This window comes from Chelonoidis abingdonii, chromosome 4 (genome assembly GCF_003597395.2).
Source record: "Chelonoidis abingdonii isolate Lonesome George chromosome 4, CheloAbing_2.0, whole genome shotgun sequence".
Lineage (NCBI taxonomy): Eukaryota > Metazoa > Chordata > Testudines > Testudinidae > Chelonoidis > Chelonoidis abingdonii.
In genome coordinates, this window is record NC_133772.1 from 132,790,570 (window position 1) to 132,810,295 (window position 19,726).

The following is a 19,726-nucleotide window of genomic DNA, read 5'->3' on the forward strand; positions in this document are numbered from 1 at the left end:
TGAATGAGACTGGTCTATTAGCGTGGACACAATTGCTGACTAGGTTATTAACAATTCCCCTACAACTCTTGCAAGAGAAGGACACGGTACCCTGGCCCAATTCCAAGTAGAGTAACTACAATGTGCACCCTGTGCATTAAAATGGAGACAGTATCTTCATTTCCTATTCTGAACTGTAGTGTTTAATGTTTGTTAAACAGCTGCTACATTCTCTCAGAGAGGACTGTATTTCTGCCAGATGAAAGGATCTATACTCTTCTGGGGAAAAAACCATATATAAATGTAAATTACCTCCTGTGTCCTGTTTTGCAGAAAGTATCTTGTATAAAACTCGTTCTCACCACCTTTCATGTTTCCAATGGCCATCCCACAGCACTTGCAGTTGGACCATTATTGACCTGTCCATTTACAGGTGTCCCCTCCCATGCTTTGGTGTCAAGTTCCCAAGATGATCCCTCCACCTATAAAAGCTGGCCTAGGGCCAAATTTTGCCCCTTTGCTCTTGGATTGCTGTACATTATTTTTGTAATACAACCACAATATTACTCTAGAAGCCAGGCAACATACCTTGCACAGCCTCTTGGCACTGTGCTGAGACCTTGGATATCGTCTCCATCTGGAGAGAAGTGTCTGTGCAAGAAGCTCTTTGTGGCCAGCCTCTGGAATAAAGTGCTTCTTGTGGACATTACAAAGCAGATGTTCTTGAGGAACATGGAGCAGTGCCAGATAAAGAGCAAGGAGGTCAGGAAAAAGTACATTGAAATGAGGGACAAAAGGAGACAGTCTGGCAGGGGACATGTGACATGTCCATTGTTTGATGAACCAGATAGGATTCTACACAATTATAGTACTACCTGTCTCAGACACTGTTTGGATCCTGCTGCCCACACTTCTCCCACTATCCCACTGAGGATGATCTGTTGGAAGATGAGCAGGAGGCTGCCTCAGAGGACCTGTCCCCTAGGAGACAGGATCTTTTTGGGACGCAGGATCCTGACTCTGATCAGCTGGAAAGCTGGCTGCAGTCCTGCTCTCCATCAGCTTGATCCTGAGTCCCAACCAGGAACCCAGGCCAGGACTGATAAAGCAGATTCCTGGAGACTTTGGTATGTATGTACCTAGACTTACATTTATTATGATGATTACTGTACAGTCCTGTGGCCCTAGCTTCCAGAGGGTTTGTAGCTCACATCCACCTGCAATGGCTGAGGCCAGGTGCGCTATGGTCTCAACCATGGTAGGTGGATGTGAGCTACGAGTCCTCCTGAGTTTCCAGCCCTTGCCTCAGCCAACACTGTCCATTCAGTCCTCCCAAATCTGTTTCCAAAGTGGCTGTGACTCTGCCCAGGGAAGCAGCCTCTGTAATGTGCTAAACCCACAACACTCACCTGCTTTCAGGACCACCACATAGAGGGCCCTTGCCTATCTGCTTGTTTTCCTTTCCCTTTCTCTGGAAAAATTGGTACAGTGGGGCTGCTGAGAGCCAGTGAGCCAAACTGTAAACCCTGCACATAATGGAAATTACTTCAACCCAGGGGGTACGGCATTCTCTCATCTCCCCTAATTAGCAAACCCACCCATCCCTTTTTTTGCTGTCTCCAAATGACAACCAGGAATAAGGCACAGCTGCAATCTCTACACTGCCCAACCTGCTCGCCCACTCAGCAGATCTGAAAAATGAAAGCATTCACGTGCAAAATTCAACAGTTTATTGCGCTGGGGATACAGGAAAAGAAGTGTGGTTAGTGTTCACAGTTAAGTGTGGTATAAATTAGGGCTGTCAGTTAATCGCAGTTAACTCACACAATTAACTCAAAAAAAGTAATTGTGATCAATCACAGTTTTAATCACAGTGTTAAACAATAGAATACCAACTGAAATGTATTAAATATTTTTGAATGTTTTTCTACATTTTCAAATATTCCAGAGGACATGATTCCTGCCGATGATACTTGTTAAGAGAAATAATGCGTTAGTTAAATTTGTGACTGAACTCCTCAGGGGAGAATTGTATGTCTCCTGCTCTGTTTTACCTGCATTCTGCCATATATTTCACATTATAGCAGTCTCAGATGATGACCCAGCACATGTTCATTTTAAGAACATTTTCACTGCAGATTTGACAAAACACAAAGAAGGTACTGATGTGAGATTTTAAAGCTAGCTATAGCACTTGATCCAAGGTTTAAGAATCTAAAGTGCCTCCCAAAATCAGAGGGACGAGGTGTGGAGAGTGTTTTCAAAAGTCTTAAAAGAGCAACACTCTGATGCGGAAACTGCAGAACCCAAACCACCAAAAAAGAAAATCAACCTTCTGCTGGTGGCATCTGACTCAGATGATGAAAATGAACATGCGTTGGTCTGCACTGCTTTGGATTGTTATTGAGCAGAACCTGTCATTGCCATGGATGTGTGTCTCTGGAATGGTGGTTGAAGCATGAAGGGACATATGAATTTTAAGTGCATCTGGCACGTAAAGTGCATCTGGCACTACAATAGTGCCATGTGATCATCTGTTCTCACTTTCAGGGGAGTAAACAAGAAGCAGGCAGCATTATCTCTGCAAATGTAAACAAACTTGTTTGTCTTAGCTTTTGGCTGAACAAGAAGTAGGACTGATTGGCCTTGTAAACTCTAAAGTTTACATTGTTTTATTTTGAGTGCAGTTATTTTTTTTAACATAATTCTACATTTGTAAGTTCAACTTTCATGATACAAGTACTGTAGTGCAATCTCTTTATTAGGTGAATTGAAAAACACTATTTCTTTTTTACAGTGCAAATATTTGTAATAAAAAATAAAGTGAGCATTGTACACTTCATATTCTGTGTTGTAATTGAAATCAATATATTTGAAAATGTAGAAAACATCCAAAAATATTTAAATAAATGCTATTCTATTATTGTTTAACAGTGTGATTAATCACAATTAATTTTTTTAATCACTTGACAGCCCTAGTATAAATGTACACTGCATGCCCCATTAAGGAACAGACAGTACTGCTCTCTGCTGAGGTACAAATACCCTGTAACACACGTCTTAGGTCACAATCACTACAAGACCCTATATATTTGTCTGTGCATGTCTGCAGCGGGGATACAGCAGAAGTTAAGACTGAGAAATCACTTGATTTTGTTGGACATTACAGAGAATAGCAACATTCCTCTTCACCCCTTGGCTGTAGCTTGCAAGCCCCTTCCATTCCTGCTGCATTTCTAGGGGACCAACCTCATGAATAACTTATCTCACTGGGCTACTCTTCACCTTTATAAATAAGATCATTCTCTGCCTCCTAGTCACCTGCCTCACCATAGTGTCATCCAGAGTCAGGGCAGCCTAAAGGGGATTATTCATAGAATCACTGAATATCAGGGTTGGAAGGAACCTCAGGAGGTCATTAGTCCAACCCCCTGCTCAAAGCAGGACCAATTCCCAACTAAATCATCCCAGCCAGGGATTTATCAAGCCTGACCTTAAAAACTTCTAAGGAAGGAGATTCCACCACCTCCCTAGGTAACCCATTCCAGTGCCTCACCACCCTCCTAGTGAAAAAGACTTCCCTAATATCTAACCTAAACCTCCCCCACTGCAACTTGAGACCATTACTCCTTGCAGCTCTACTGCCACTGCTTCAGTCTTCGGTGGCAATTCGGGGGCTGGTCCTTCGCTCTGAGAGGGAGTGAAGGACCCATCGCCAAAGACCTGGACATGCCGCCCCTTCCCATTGGCCGCCCCAAGCAGCTGCTTGCTGAGCTGGTGCCTGGAACCGGTCCTGTCCAGTTGAGGCCTAATCAGCGTGGAGTACAACTAAAGAATTACTTCTCATGTCTTGTTTATAACACTCCTGCTAATACATCCCAAAATGATATTTGCTTTTTTTGCAACAGTGTTACACTGTTGCCTCATATTTAGCTTGTGCTCCACTATTAGCCCCCAGATCATACAGACCAAGCAGCATGGGTGTATTCGTACATGTCACAACAGCGGCGCAGAGCAATGTTGGGTCCATGCTGGCTGACAGCAATATGAAAATGGCATAAGCCCACTCAGAAAGAATTACGGTGTTGAGACCTTGGAAGCATAGGATTTAAAAAAAAAAATTGAATCAACATGGCTTCTCACAGTCACTGTGAAAATATTTGCAGGATGCAGCCGCTCAACAGCAAAGCAGAAGACCATGGAGTACCCCCAAGAATGCTTCTCCATCAGTTTGCAGCAAACTAGTGTCATGGATTCACACAATGCAAATTGAAAATGGAACAGATGTGCTGTGTGCATGCTATTGATTGTGAGGTGCATCATGCAAGATACCTGACATGCATCAAAAAGCTTCAGATTAAGACACACACCCTCCCCCCGCCCCCCGTGTAAATGTACCTTTATTCTCCCAGGTCACTAAAGTGTTTTTGAAAAATTCAGGCTCTCATCACCACAACATAGTTCCCCTTTACCTATGATGAAGTCTCAGCACAGTTATAAGGTAAGCAAGGGTAATCTCTGATGGTCAAAAGAGAGCGAGAAGCTATACACCAATGGTTTTTCAAAAAATGTTTTCAACTTGAGTCAATTGTGCATTTCATTTCTGCCCCACTGGGTGGTGCTCTGATGGCTGTCATTGAACACAGCCATGACCAGTTCATTCTTGCACATATGTGAAACTTCGTCTGTTTGACTGAATAAGCTAAGACAGCCTACGAGGATATGGAGGGAGCCCAGCTTTTCCCTTTTCCTAACTTCTGGTCTTTGAAAAGCTTGCTTTGATTGCAAGAGCAGGAATGGTTTGGAGACTTGTTCTGTACAATTTGCTATTTTGAATGATATCTTGCCAGTTCCTTTTAAAAAACTGTGCATGAAAAAAACAGAGCCGTTTAGCAGGTTTACAAATCCCCTTAGTCAAGAAGGCTATCTGCACTGTAAAAGCAGCCATGCCAGTGCCCCCAAAGACGAGCCTTTCTATTGGAGAGATGCGAAACATCAAAGCTCATACTAGCTATTATATCTGGAGAGGGCCCCTAACAATAGCCAGCTTCTACTACTCCAACTCCATCTGCAGCTCTGGCAGTTTCTAATGCCCGCTGTGAGATGTCTGCAAAACAGTTGCAAGCCATCCTACAAGAACGAGGTGGAAACATAAAGGCTTGTTTGGTGCTCTTGGGACTTGTTGTGACTGCAGCATGTTCAGTCATAGTCCTGAAGACTGAAGGGAGACTGAGTATAACTGGGCAGTTTTTTTCTTTCCCCTTCAAGGTGGCCACCAGAGTCTTGGGCCTGTTAGCGCTGGTGCCTCAGCTAATCTCTACGGTCTGGGGATCTTTGGCCCAAACCGTAAGTGACATTATAGATCAGGGGTTGGCAGCCTTTCAGAAGTGGTGTGCCGAGTCTTCATTTATTCACTCTAATTTAAGGTTTCGCCTGCTGGTCATACATTTTAATGTTTTTTAGAAAGTCTCTCTCTACAAGTCTATATATTATATAACTAAACTAGTATATTGTAAAATAAACAAGGTTTTCAAAATGTTTAAGAAACTTCATTTAAAATTAAATTAAAATGTTGATCTTACGCCACCGACCCACTCAGCCTGCTGCTGGTCTGGGGTTCTGTTCACCTAGGCCGGCAGTGGGCTGAGTGGGGCCTGCGGCCGGGACCCCAGTTGAGAAGGGTCTGGCAGCCAGAACCCCAGGCCAGCAGTGGGCTGTGTGGGGCTGGTGGCCGGGACTCCAGACCAGCAGTGGGCTGAGCGGCTCAGCTCACTGCCGCTCAGGGGTTCCATCCTCCAGCTCCTGCCAGCCGCGATCCCGGCTGCCAGACCCGCTCAGCCCAGTGCTGGTCTGGGGTCCTGGCCCTGCCCACATACAGTGGGTACCTACCGTCTCCCTGGTTCTGGGCTCATTCTCTTACTCTCTCCGCACTGAGCTGAGAGTTAGAGTGGACCGAGCACAGGGCTGGGGGTGAAGGGTCTGGCCAGGAGCTAAAATGAAGGAGGGGGCTCAGGGTTGGGGCAGGAGGTTTGGGTGTGGGGGCACTTACCTGGGCAACTCCCATGTGGTGTGAGGGGTGCAGGGGCTCCCGTTTGGTGCTCAGGGTAGGGGTGGGGATGTGCAGGGTGCATGGGATATGGGGGGGCTGCGGATGTTGGGGGGTGCAAGAGTCAGGGCAGAGGTCTGGGGGGCCTGTGAGGGGGGTGCAGGTGTCAGGGTAGGGGGGCTGGGTATGTGTGGAGGTGCCAGTCATGGCTGGGGTCATGGGGGGGGTGAAGGAGTCAACAGAGGGCTGGGTGGTACAGGGCTCAGGGCAGGGGCCTGGGGGTGTGTGGGGGTGCAGGGCTCAGGGCTGAGGGCTGGGTGTGTGGGGGGGTGGGGTGGTAGGGTGGCCGGAGGCTACCCTGCCACGTTCTTGGGTGTCTGGGTGAGGAGGCTACGGAACTTGGGGAGGAGGGCGGTTGGTCACATGGGCTGAAATGGTGGTCTGTGTTCCTCCTTTTGCCTGTCCTGGTCAACAATACGCCGGAGAATATGAGTCTGATCCTCGAGTATTGCTTCATGCCTCCTTTCATCACGCTGATACCACATCTCCTCTTGCTCGTCCCTCCCGTCCTCTTGCGCGTCCCTCCTGTCCTCATGTTCTTTGTGCTTTCCTGCACTCTGACATTGTCTGTCTCCATGCATTCTACTGAGCTCTTTTAGTGTGGGAGGACTGCATGAGCTCAGAGAACATGTAATCGTGAGTGCATTTTTTTCGCCTTCTAATCTTCACTAGCCTCTGGAATGGAGACTATACAGCAAACATTGAAACATTTGCATCTGTGGGAGGAAAATAAAAAGGGAGAGTAGTATTTAAAAAGACACATTTTAGAGAACAATGGGTACACTCTACCATGGTGAACCAAGCTGTTAACATTACATACCACGTGACTCCCCATGCCCATCATCCCAACCGGGCTCCCTGTCAGTGCCCCTCCAGGAGACCCCCGCCCAACACCCCCGGTGTTACCAACCCCCTGCTCCTGCTCCCTGTCCTTGACTGCCCCACCCCAGCCCCGGAGCTGGCCCCCTTACCATGAGGCTCCTCGCTCATCCGGAGCCCTGCCGCCACCCCCGCGCGCAGCCCTGCTCCGCCCCACCCCTCAGAGCGCTGCATGCGCGGCAGCAGGGCTCTGGGGGAAGGCAGGGGAGGGGCCGGTGGCTTGCTGCGCTCGGGTCGGCCCTTTGGCCCAAGACCGCGGACCCCGCGGCTTGCCGCATCAGCAGGATTTTTAATGACACGCAGAGTCCCAGCAGGCAGCCGTGTGCCATTAAAAATTGGCTCACGTGCCATAGGTTGCCACCCCTGTTATAGATCAACAGAGACGTTTTTGGTGGGGGCAGACAAAGAGCTAAATTTGGAGGTGATATGACAGACTCCCCTAGGTCATATTTATACCCAATTACCAAAGGGTGAGAAAGTCTAAGGCAATAACATATACCCTATGATGCTGAAGGAGGTGTAAATTTCAGCAGAGATGGCCTGATTCAACTTACGTAGTCCTATACCTCCTGTTAGGACTGGTTGACACATATGTTTTGCCAGCAGAGCTATGTCAGTTAGGGTTCTGACTTTCTCGCCAAGATAGCTGCCAGCAAAAGCTCTAGTGTTTATACCAGCGAAAAGTGCTTTTGGTGGTTATAACACATTTTACTCAGAGGCGCAAACATGTTCAGTCCCTGCTGCCCACCTGACCACCTAACTGGCATAAACCACACTAGCCAAAGGACTTTTTTTTTTCCTGATTTAACCTCGTCTTCACAAGGAGGGTTTGCCAGGAGGAGAAGAGAATAGTTTTACTAGTTTTGAACTTGGTACCTTTGAACGTCTCTGGGTATTTTGTATTTCTGAGACGAGCTGACTAATTCTACCTTCCCTGTGCCTGTCAGTCTTGTGTATGCCTTTACTGTGACCACACTCAATCACCTCTGCTCTTGGGTAAGCCCTCAGACCTTTCATCCTCTCACTGTATATGAATTTTTCTGTGCCCTTAACAGCTCTCCGCCAATATACTTAGTAGGGAAATGTGTTTGCTTGAATGTTCCCAGAGATGGACCGCAAATCGGCATGAGCATGCCTGAAATGAATCTGAAGTGCTAACCAATAGTCACAGCCTTGTTTTCGTAACTGACCCAGCGCTAGTCGAAGTGCTCTGTACTGCCTTCCATCAGACCTGGTTTTATTCCCAGTCTGCTGGTGCCAGGAGGACTGTGGAATCAGCTTCAGGGCAGAGGGCATGATATAGAGAAGGGGAGACCTTTTGTGCTGCTCAGCAGTGATCCTTGTGATGAGCTCTGAAGGGAGCTCCAGGCCCTTCTTTTTTGCTAGAAGGACAGATTTGATCCTGCAGGGCCTCAGGGAGGAGAAGTGGGGAAACCTTTGCGGCTGTTTTGAGATGATTTCCAGCTCAAGTCATCTTACTGCAAATGCTTTGAGTCAGTCACTTTATTACCCTCTATCAGGGCAATTGATCATCCTTGGTACGTTTCAGTACTGAACGTTTCCTCTTCAGAGATGGCTGTATCCCCTGCAGGTACAGTGTGGCACTAGCCAGAGACAGCGAAGCACCTCCATCTGGCAGCATCAAGCTAACAAATCTCTCTCCAATAAATACAGCATTTCAGTATCGGGGGTAGCCATATTAGTCTGTATCCACAAAAATAACAAGGAGTCTGGTGGCACCTTAAAGGCAATTTATTTGGGCATAAGCTTTTGTGGGTAAAAAACCCACTTCTTCAGATACATGGAGTGAAAATTATAGACACAGGCATAAATATACTGACACAGGAAGAGAAGGGAGTTACCCAACAAGTGGAGAACAAGTGTGGACAAGGCCAATTCAATCAGGGTGTGTCCCCGGTCCTGTAGCAACTTCAGAAAAAAAACCACATAAAAACAGTTCATTTCCCCACTGACCCCCGGGGTCACCAGCTCTCTATTGCAGGCTTGTGTAAACCTTCCCCTCTTTCCCTCCCAAAAAGCTTATGCCCAAATAAATGTTAGTCTTTAAAGTGCCATAGGACTCCTCTTTGGTTTTGTGGCATTTAAATAGATGCTACCTCTTCTGCTGACCAATACCAAGTTCAGCAGTTAATTTCTGGGTGTGTGATTGTTTTAAATAGAGAGAATACTAATAGCCACACATATGGACAGAAAAGCACAGTCGCATCTAAAAGCTAATGCTAATGGTATTTTTGGTTCTGCCACTTATTTGTAATGTGACCTTTGGCATGTCAAGTGGTTCTCTGTATGATTCATAGTCTGTAAAATGGGGCTATTGCGAAGATTAATTAGTCAAAATTCATATAGTATGTTGAAGATGTGAAGGGCACCATGCTAGTACTTGGCATGGGGCTGCTTGCTTTCATTTCTGTGCATTGATTTTTAGTTCCTTAATCTCTTTTTCTCTCTTTCTGTGCCATGTTCCAGCCTGACTCATGTGTGTGTGTGTCTAACTCACATTTCTCATTCATCCATCTATTTCTCAGTACTGTTGAGTGCTACATACGTAAGTGAGAGCAGCTTTGTGTCTGCCAAAGGAAGGGTGTGAATCTCTAGGAGTCCGAGCGTGTGCTCCTTCCCTAGGTGAGATCCCTGTGAGTGGTTGTGTTCCAAAAGAAACAGTAACTGTGCTCAAAGCCCTTCAGCCTGCACAGAGGTGGGGAAATTTCATTACCTCCATTTTTACGTAAGGGGAAAGATTTGCCCAAGGTTAGAGGCAGGAATTGAACCCAGCTCTCCTTACTCCCAGTCTGGTAGCCTGCCCACTAACAGACTGCCTCCCCATCTGTTCCCCAGCTCCCTTTACTGGGGGAAGGCTTGCCTGGCTGAGGAGTGCCTTTCATTGTGCCCTCAACCTCATCTGTAGTAAAGAGGAATTGCACAGCTGAGGGCCCTCTGCCCAGAACACCCATCCCCTGATTCCGCCTCAGACCCTGGGCCCAAAGGAGGGGGACCATCCACCGCAACATCCCCAGGACAGGCAGTGGCTTGCAGGGAGAGAGGTAGTCTCTAAACTGATTAGGTCCCAGCCTATTGTGGGACTTTAGAATCAGGAGCTAGGACCCTGGAATGATGCTGAATGCATCTTTCTGCATGAAGGGTTTGATTGCAGCATCCTGACGAGAACTTTGGCAAAGGGACGGGATATTACAGTATGTGTTTGATGTCCTAGATAGCTCCCTGTTTGGGAGCGAAACCCTGACCCTGCTGAAATCAGTGGAAGAACTCCTGACTCCAGCGGGGCATGTCTCTGGAGCTGGACCCTCACGGCTGATGAAGGGTGACCAAACCAACAGCTGCTCATTAACTGGATTAAAAAAAAACGATCTCAATTTGTGTCTGTAGCTATTGTTCTGAGTAGTAGACATAGGGAAGTGGGGCAGCAGCCATTAAAGTGTAGAGCCTGTGGGCAGCACGTGGCCTGGGTTCATACTGCTCTTCTGATTCACATTCACAGGGAACAGGCTGAGTCTGAGCCAGCTGGGAGGCAGCAGCTTTGCTGTGTTTTCCGCTGCCTTGGAACAGATGGCTGTGTGCATTCCAGCCCAGTGAATGGTGCTGGACAGGAAGCTGATCCTCCCGGCTTATGTGTGCTTTGTGTGCACACCGCTCTGCTCTCCTGCCCCCGGGCGCATGTGCAACCTGCCAGTTTGTTTTCAGAAGGATTTGTTTAGTTTCTGATAAGGCACTGGACAGAACAGTTAGAAGAACGCAGTGTCGCGTGGCAGCCAAATTATGGTGCCAAAACCACACCAAGCTTGAACCCCTGTGCGGCCATGGTTTTCTTGCCTTTGTCCTAAGCAATCCTCCTTTCCTGTGTTAGAATGGGTTCCTGTCTGCATCCTGTATCACTTGCCATACCGGTATTGCCCTGGCCTCTTCTTTTGTCATTCAGTATTGGACCCATTCTACAACAATATGCATTACCTCACCTTTTGGGGGCGAAGCCAGACCTTTTGGCACCTGCTCCCCTATTTGGTGTAAACATTGCTTGTGCCAATCAGAGGCGAACACACACAGGTTTTGGGGTCTGTCCACTATGACACTTCTGTGATGTCATAGTGGGTATTTCAGGGGTTGCCCTGCCATGTGCAGGCAGAGAGAGGAGAAAACGTGTCCCGTGTATCCCGTGTATGCCGTAACCGAGCCTGATCACCTCGAAGCCTCTCTCTCAGCTCACGTGTTTCAAATAGAGCTTCTACGTTTGCCGGTCGTGATGTGTTGGTTTGTATTTGTAAGTATCAGTTATTACTGAATGCTGCATTTTGTTTGTAAATATTGTTAGTAGATATTTTAGGCATTGTGTGTTTTAGGTTTTGTTAACTCTATTAGTTAATCATAAGCTGCTCCCTTACCCCTTGTAACCATCTCCAATAAAATTTAAAATTGATTAATTTTAGTTGTGTGTGTGTCTGCAGTTTGCCTCGTGACCCATACTCTCCTTGCATCTCTTACCTATATAGTCTGTTGCCACGTGCAGCCTGGTAAATAACAGGCCTGCATTTTCTTTTGCCCCTGCGAATACGTGGCAATCTACATCCTGAAGCGTTTATGGTTGAACATTCCCTCCCTTCCATCGTGCCCACTTCTGAGGGCCTATGAAAATACAGGGGATTTTACTGCAGGCCAGCATAAATCTAAAGAGCCCACAGGGCCAGATTTGTGATTGGTAGGCAGGCATTCACTTCTTTATGGCCTGTCCCCACCTCATGGAAAGCACTGATATGGGTTTGGCCAGCATCCAGCCAGACGGCTATTGTCTTGCAAGGCTTTTCGCTAGACAAGTTTGCAGGCCACATTCCTCTTCCTTTCCCCTGACCCAGGAGAGATGGAGCCATGTGGAAATTGTCATCTTCCTTTCCCTTTCACTGGAAGGTCTCTGGGGGAAGAAGAGTAGGAAGTGGTGGGGGTAGGGGGTGTTAGTCTACATACCATGCATAGATAAGAGGTTGTTATGATAGATTAGCTCAGCTCTCTGGGGGCAGGAAAAATGTCTCTGAAGAGTGTCTGCAGTGGAGCTCCCTCATAAATCCCAACTGAGGACCAGGCCCTTTGAGAAAGTCCCTTTCTAGCGTGTTTTCACAAGGGATTTGAGTGACGTGGTTATTTTTGTGTGTGTGGTTTTACTTTAAAACTGCTTCAGCCCCTAAAACGTTTTCTGCAGAATTAGCTAGACCTGTCCCTGCCCCCAGATGCCACCACTTTCTCCAGCACTGCTCTGGCTCTGTGAAAAATGACCAGACTGTCTCAGTCCAGCTGCTAGCAGACAAGTGCCCACAACACAGCCACTGCTGGAAGCAGTTACGGTTGGAAGCTGCTGGGTCATCTGGGGAGGAGATGGTCCCTCCGTCTCAGGGTGGAGGCAGGTTGGCACAGAGCTGCGCGGGGAAGATTGTGCTGCTGCTACCTGTGCTGTGCTTATTCTGTGGAAAAAGACAGGACTCTAGGCCTGTCAGTTCTCTGCTTTTCACTAGCACCGATTTCATTAAAAATCTGTGCAGAAGTGTTTGCGCAATGTACTGATTATTGAGATCAGACTTCACCCACAGAGCACATCTCTGATCTACGTATCTAGGTGCTTCCATGACTCCCAGCCACATAGTGTTTGAGCACCTCAAAGCCAGCAATAGATTGTATCCCCATGAGACCCCTGGCAAGTAGGGAAGTATCCTCCCATTTCACAGATGGGGAACTGAGACACTGGATAGGTTTAGTGCTTTGCCCAAAGTCACACCAGAAGTTTGTGGCTAAGTTGAGAACCAAACCCAGGCCTCCTGAATCCAAATCCCTACTGTCTTGATCAAACCTTGCTCCCCTAGTCAGGCAGAGAGACAGTCAGTCTTACTTCTGATGGGAGAGATTTCCAGATGACTGAAAAGGTAGGAGAAATACCCCAGATCCCTTCTCAGAGCACCTACTAGGCTGCCTGGAATGGCACCAGTGTACAGAGGCATGTGCTTATGTGCATCACACACCTGGCCTTCTGTGTTGATCACATAGGGCTGATAAAACTCCACCTGCTCATGCTGAGTGCCCAGAACTGTCATTGTCTCTGAACCTGGAGCGAAGAGGCCACCCTGAGCTGCAGGGTGGACTGGTAAAAAAATGGGCTGGTTGTTGCATTTGAGACCTCCAACCTAGTCTTCTCTGCTGCAGGACTCCCTGAGACAGTGAGCACCAGGGGCACATGTAACACCCCACTTGATATACCTGTTGCACTGGATGAAAGTGGCCTGAATTTCCATGGTGCTCAGCAGGCAACTCCCTGTGAAATCAACAGCAACTGCTGGTGGCAGATAGCACACCAGTGACAGAGATGCCAAAACATTGATTTAGATGCCTAACTTGGGCACCTGTTTGAAAATGTTGGCTACAGGGCACAGAGAACATAAGAACGGCCGTACTGGGTCAAACCAATGATCCAGCTAGCCCAGTATCCTGTTTTCTGACAGTGGCCAATGTCAGGTGCTTCAGAAGGAATGAACAGAACAGGTAATTGTCAAGTGATCCATCCCATCACCCATTCTCAGCTTCTGGCAAACAGAGGCTAAGGATACTTCAGCTCATGGTTTTGCATCCTTGTCCATCCTGGCTAATAGCCACTGATTGACCTATCCTCCATGAACTCATCTAGTTCTTTTTTGAACCCTGTTATAATCTTGGCCTTCACAACATCCTCTGGCAAAGAGCTCCATGGTTTGACTGTGTGTTGTGTGAATAAATACGTCTTTTTGTTTGTTTTAAACCTGCTGCCTGTTAATTTTATTGTGTGAACCCTAGTTCTTGGTGTTATGAAAAGGAATAAATAACACTTCCTTATTTACTTTCTCCACACCAGTCATGATTTTATAGACTTCTATCAATCCGCCCTTAGTTGTCTCTTTTCCAAGCTGAAAAGTCCCAGTCTTATTAATCTCTCCTCATACAAAAACTGTTTCATACCCCCTAATCATTTTGTTGCCCTTGTCTATACCTTTTCCAGTTCCAATATATCTTTTCTGAGACGGGGTGACCAGCTCTGCACACGGCATTTAAGATGTGGGCATACCATGGATTTATATAGAGGCAATATATTTTCTGTCTTATTTTCTATCCCTTTCCTAATGATTCCCAACATTCTGTTTGCTTTTTTGACTGCCGCTGCACATTGAGTGGACGCTTTCAGAGAACTATCCACAATAACTCCAAGATCTCTTTCTTGAGTGGTAACAGTTAATTTAGACCCCATCATTTTATATGTATAGTTGGGATTATGTTTTCTAACATACATTACTTTGCATTTATCAACATTGAATTTCATCTGCCATTTTGTTGTCAGGTCACCTAGTTTTATGAGATCCCTTTGTAATTCTTCACTGTCTGCTTTGGACTTAACTATCTTAAGTAGTTTTGTATCATCTGCAAATTTTGCCACCTCACTGTTTACCCCATTTTCCAGATCATTTATGAATATGTTGAACAGTACTGGTCCAATACAACCCCCTGGGGGACACTACTATTTACCTCTCGCCCTTCTGAAAACTGGCCGTTTATTCCCACCCTTTGTTTCTTATCTTTTAACCTGTTACTGATTTGTGAGAGGACCTTCCCTCTTATCTCACGACAGCTTATTTTGCTTAAGAGCCTTTGGTGAGGGACTTTATCAAAGGCTTTCTGAAAATCTAAGTACACTATATCCACTGGATCACCTTTGTCCACATGCTTGTTGACCTCTTCAAAGAATTCTAGTACATTGGTGAGGCATGATTTCCCTTTATAAAAACCATGTTAACTCTTCCCCAACAAATAGTGTTTATCTATGTGTCTCATAATTCTGTGCTTTTTCAACCAATTTGTGTCGTACTGAAATTAGGCTTACCGGCCTGTAATGATCCCTTCTCAGAAAGCCTACTGCCTGGGGTCACCCTGTAGCATGGACAGGCCTGGAGTATCATGTGGCCATGTAAGCTCTGAAGTTCCTGGGCCAGCCCTTTTTCCCTTTCCAGCACTGGGAAAGGACAGGAAACAATTGGATGAAACTGGCTTCTTGCCTTCCTTAGATCCATAGATTTCAAGGTCAGAAGAGATCACTGGGATCATCTCGTCTGACCTCTTGTACAATACAGGCCACAGAACTTCCTTGACTTAATTTTTGTTTGAACCAGAAGAGATTTTTAAGAAAAATATCCATTCTTGATTTAAAATTTTCCAGTGGCAAATCATTCCAATGGTTCTCACTGTTAAAAATTTGCACCTTGTTTCTGGTCTGAATTTGTCTAGCTTCAACTTCTTCCAGACATTGGATCACGTTATACCTTTCTCTGCTAGAATGACGAGAAACTCTGTTAACTCATTTCTGTTCCAGTCTAGGTGCTCCCAGTTGGGCCAATTAAGAGGCTGGGGCAGCACTTGAGCGCTATCAAATCTCAGTCAGGAGTCAGAGCAGACTGAATCCGTCAGGAGATGAAAGCTGCTGCACACAGAAGGTGGTTCCTGGGAGAGGGCTGAAGGTGGGAGAGGTTTGCTGGCTGGCATCCCCGAGCCAGAGCTGGAGAGGGCTTGAAGGCAGGAGTAGCAGCAGAGGAGATGCCGACTGGCTATAAGCCAACAGCTAAAGCTGAGGACCAGAGAGGACTGAAGGCAGGGGGAGTGGCAGAGGGGTTTATGTCTTGACTTCTACTTGCTGGAAAGCTAGACCTCAAGGAACAGTGAGAGGGCTACATCTAGAGGAGGGAGGCAGAGGTGAGGGAGGCAGATTTTCCACAAATCTTCTCCCACTAGAGGAAAGAAAGCAGCAAACTGTGGTAGTCAGCGCCAGAGCAAGTCTTGGACACAGCCACTGTGGCATGTCCACTAGTGAAGATGAGGCCTTAGAGTGGCTATATCCAGAACTATGTGGTATAGCACACACATACCCAAACATAAGCTTGACTGGGACCTCATCTCCCAGCCAGACATGGTGACACATGGCCTGATAGGGACGTCATCTCACAGCTGGACATGCCGATGCACAGCCTGACAGGGACCCCATCCCACCCACATCCAGACATGTTGACATGTGGCCTGACAGAGACCTCATCCCATAGCCAGGTACGCTGATGCATGGCCTGACAAGGACCTCATCCCACCCATGGCCAGACATGCTGATGCAAGGCCTGACAGGGCCTCCATGACACAGCTAACCATGTTGACGCACAGCCTGACAGAACTCCCCCGCACCCCCTGCTCACAGTCGGACATGCTGACACACAGCCTGACAGGGACCCATCCCACAGCCTACCATACTGACGTACAGCCTGACGTAGATCTCCCCTCACCCACAGGCAGACATGCTGACACACCCTGGCACAGACCTCCCACCTCCACCCACAGCCTGACATGCTGACTCATGCCCTGACACAGGCCTCCCCACCCCCTCAGTTACACACACTGACACACACCTCCCCTTCCCAGTTTAATCAGCCATACAAACAATCTACCTACATCCCACCCTATACAGAAACATACACATAGTCCTACATGCCCACCCACTCATACACACCAACTGATCAAGGTCCATAGTAGCACATACCCTCATGCATGTCAACAGTTCAGTGCAGAGAGACACAGCAACCAAGACCCTCTGACAGACACAGAATGCTTCTTTGTGCACACCTTACCACAAACACCTAGGGGTAGCCATCCTGAGACTCCCCTCCAACCATTCACACACTTGATGCAAACCCCTCTCTTGATGCAAACCCACTGACTCTAAGCAGCAGAGTCTCTTCAAGCCAGAGGCAGAGTCACTGTGAGTGGAGGTCTGTGGAAAGTAGCTGGTGAGTGGTAACGCTGGGAGTGTAAGTGGAGAATAGGTGAAGCAGATAATGCATCTGGAATTCTTCCTCTGCCTCTCTGGGATTGTGTGTGCTTCTAGGGCATTCAGAGAGAGACAAATTGTTGTGAGGAAATATGTTCCTCCTCCTGCATTTGCTTATATTACTGCCTGTTATTCCCTTTGACCCCTGACTGCCTGTCCAAGACTGTGCTGGGATAGAAAAGAAGCCATAACTGTTCAGATAATGAGAAAATCAGTTGGTGTCCAAAGTCCAATTACAAGCCATGTCTGTGAGCTGCTTTCTTTCAAGGACGCTAATTGAAAACACATTGACACTACTATTAGGAATTATAAGATAAGAGGCATTTTGGAGTGGAGAATGACATACAGTAATAACACTTAGCACTTGTGCTGTGCTTTACCTCTTCAAAGCTCTTTACAGACAGTCAGCCTAAGAATCTTCAACCACAGTAAGATGGGCAAGTACAGGTGGGGAAACTGAGGCATAGAGAGACCACTTGCCAAAGAGCCTAGAACTAGGCAGTGCAGACCTGAGATTGGAACTCTGGACCCCTGACTCCCATCCCCTGCTTTCACTATTACATCATGCTCCATGAAGGTTAAAGCAATGCTGTGAAAAAATCGGTGAGCTTTGATGAGACATTAAAAATAACCTGGTCTCTGAGACGGGACAAGTCTCCGTGTAAATGAGCCATATCCCAAAGCATCATAGTTCTCCAGTCTTCTCCCAGTGTTTTTGCTACCCTACAGATTCTCAAGTGTATGAAGCATCATGTGACACTGGCTAGTCCAAAGTTCATGAGAGGGCTGGGAAGGAAAGTGCTAGCAGCAGACTGTGAAATGAAAGGTCTGTTTTTCCTCCTCCTTTTCGTGCAGCTCCTTGGTGAGTAATGATAGGACCTGTCTGAGAATGGAGAATGAGGGCAAAATAGCTTTTTCTGTTTCAGGCTTTAGGAAAAGTGGAATAAAGCCAAAGACTCTGTACTTGGTGACGTAGTTCTAATGCAAGTGGAAAAACTCATTTCCAAATGGACAAAGACAGAGTGGGTGGGCTGTGATTTGCATCTCCTGTTCACTGCACCTCTGCTGCTTGGGTTTCTCGGCTCTTTTTATTTAAGGCTCTGAAGAGTTGTCTTCTGTTGAATATGCATATGTATTTAATATTCAGAGACCATGATTCCGCAGCAAAAGGACTGATTAAACAGTCAAGTGATGTTGATATAGAGGCAAAAGGTGCATTAATGCAATACTGTAGTGCATAGTTAAAGTCAGGAATTGCATAAACTGAGGCTGCAACAGTTCGGTTAACTTGGCTGCATTGCGCAATTTGGGGCCAGATCCTTAGCTGTGTAATTCAGCCTTTCTTTGTTGAAAGCAAGGAAACTATGCCGATTTACCACAGCTTAGGATATGTCTGTATGTTTTATGGTACTGTGTATGATACACTTTATAAGGTAAGCTACATATATCCAGCAAAACAAGGATAGAACTTACTACATATATGCAATGGAATGAACTTATGCATTCTGTTAGAACTTTAACCTTTCCTTTTCCTGACTCTTGGGGATTTTAACTTGGCAGTTGTAGCATTGCATTAACAGTTTTTTGTATGTAATTTTGTAGGTTTTTCACCTTAAAAGAAAAGACAAAACAAAAAAATGCCCATGTTTAGGTTTCAGTTCAGTAAGGTTCTCACGCACATGCCCAACTTAAAACTTGTGAGTTTGTTCTATTGGGTCGGAGTCTCATTACACTGCTCTGGCAATGTAAAGGGGCCTTAAAATGGATTTTAAAAATTCCCTAATTTAAGGCTCCTTCATGGCTTTAAATCAGACTCATGTCTGTTTGGTTCAGTTAGACTACTTGTGTGCTTTAAGTTAGCCATGTGTGTATGCCCCTTGCTGAACCAGGGCCTTAATGTTAGCATTGGAATGGTCCCAGTTTGGCTTTGGAATTTACATTGCATTGAAGGGGGGAAGGAGTGAATTCTCCATATTACTGCCACTATGGTGTGGCTGCAAACCCTCCACTGCAAGGCTGGGTTAGCAGAGCAGCAGCATACCTGTTTACGGGGGGAGGGTTGCATCCTAAAGGACAGAAACATTTTCATTTTAATGAAGATGTGACAGTTCTTGGGGTATCCGGGACTGTGAGTCATCTTGTTACCCCCCCCACCCCCTCCTACCTCCGGCATGAGGGAGTCATGCCTGCGCTAGCTCCTTAACGCCGCCAGCACGTCAGCCTCTCAAGCTCACTCTTCTGGAATATGCCAGCCCGACCTTGTCTTGCAGGTTAACAAGAGGTATGCTCCAGTGCCTGAGTCCCTGTAAAGCATTCCCCAGTGAGACCCAGCCCCTGACACTGGCTAATCCCAGAAATCCCAGAGCCTCTGCTCCCAAAAAAGCAGTGTACCCCAGTTTATCAGTTTTACAGTAAATCACTGTACCTGTATAACACACAGCACTTGTGAGCACTTATAATAAAATAAAATAAAGTTTATTTAAGAAAGAATAGAGGTTCCACTAGAAATGAGAGAGAGAGATGGAAGCAAATGGTTACAATATAAACCAAAATCAGAAAATGTGAATTAAGGCCTCCATTTAATAATAGTTATCTTTCCTGCCTAATAAAGCAGGTCCCCCACCCCTAAAGTGCAATCTGTTGCAGAGCCCAGGAACCAGGATCCAAACATTCATGAAATATCCCATACTCAACAAGCTGTCTCCTCTGTGAATGGACACAGTTTCTTCCTCCACCCTGCGATATGCTGAATCAGTCTGTTTGTCTCTATTCACAGGCTTTTATAACATTCCTTTTTATCTCCAAGTTCTTTCAATTGTTGGTTGTTGTCTTTGATGGTTTGCCATTGACAGTTGTGGGTTGGG

General features: G+C 46.5%; 1 protein-coding gene across 1 annotated transcript in view; it reads left to right on the forward strand.

Annotated features, from left to right (window-relative positions):
* Nucleotides 1-17,681: 17,681 nt before the first annotated feature.
* Nucleotides 17,682-19,726, forward strand: part of AMN (amnion associated transmembrane protein) — a 50,547-nt gene continuing 48,502 nt past the window's right edge. Inside the window, exon 1 of the mRNA XM_032771606.1 lies at nt 17,682-17,724. Within this exon, the coding sequence (XP_032627497.1) occupies nt 17,682-17,724 (43 nt within the window). The remainder of the gene's footprint in view (nt 17,725-19,726) is intronic.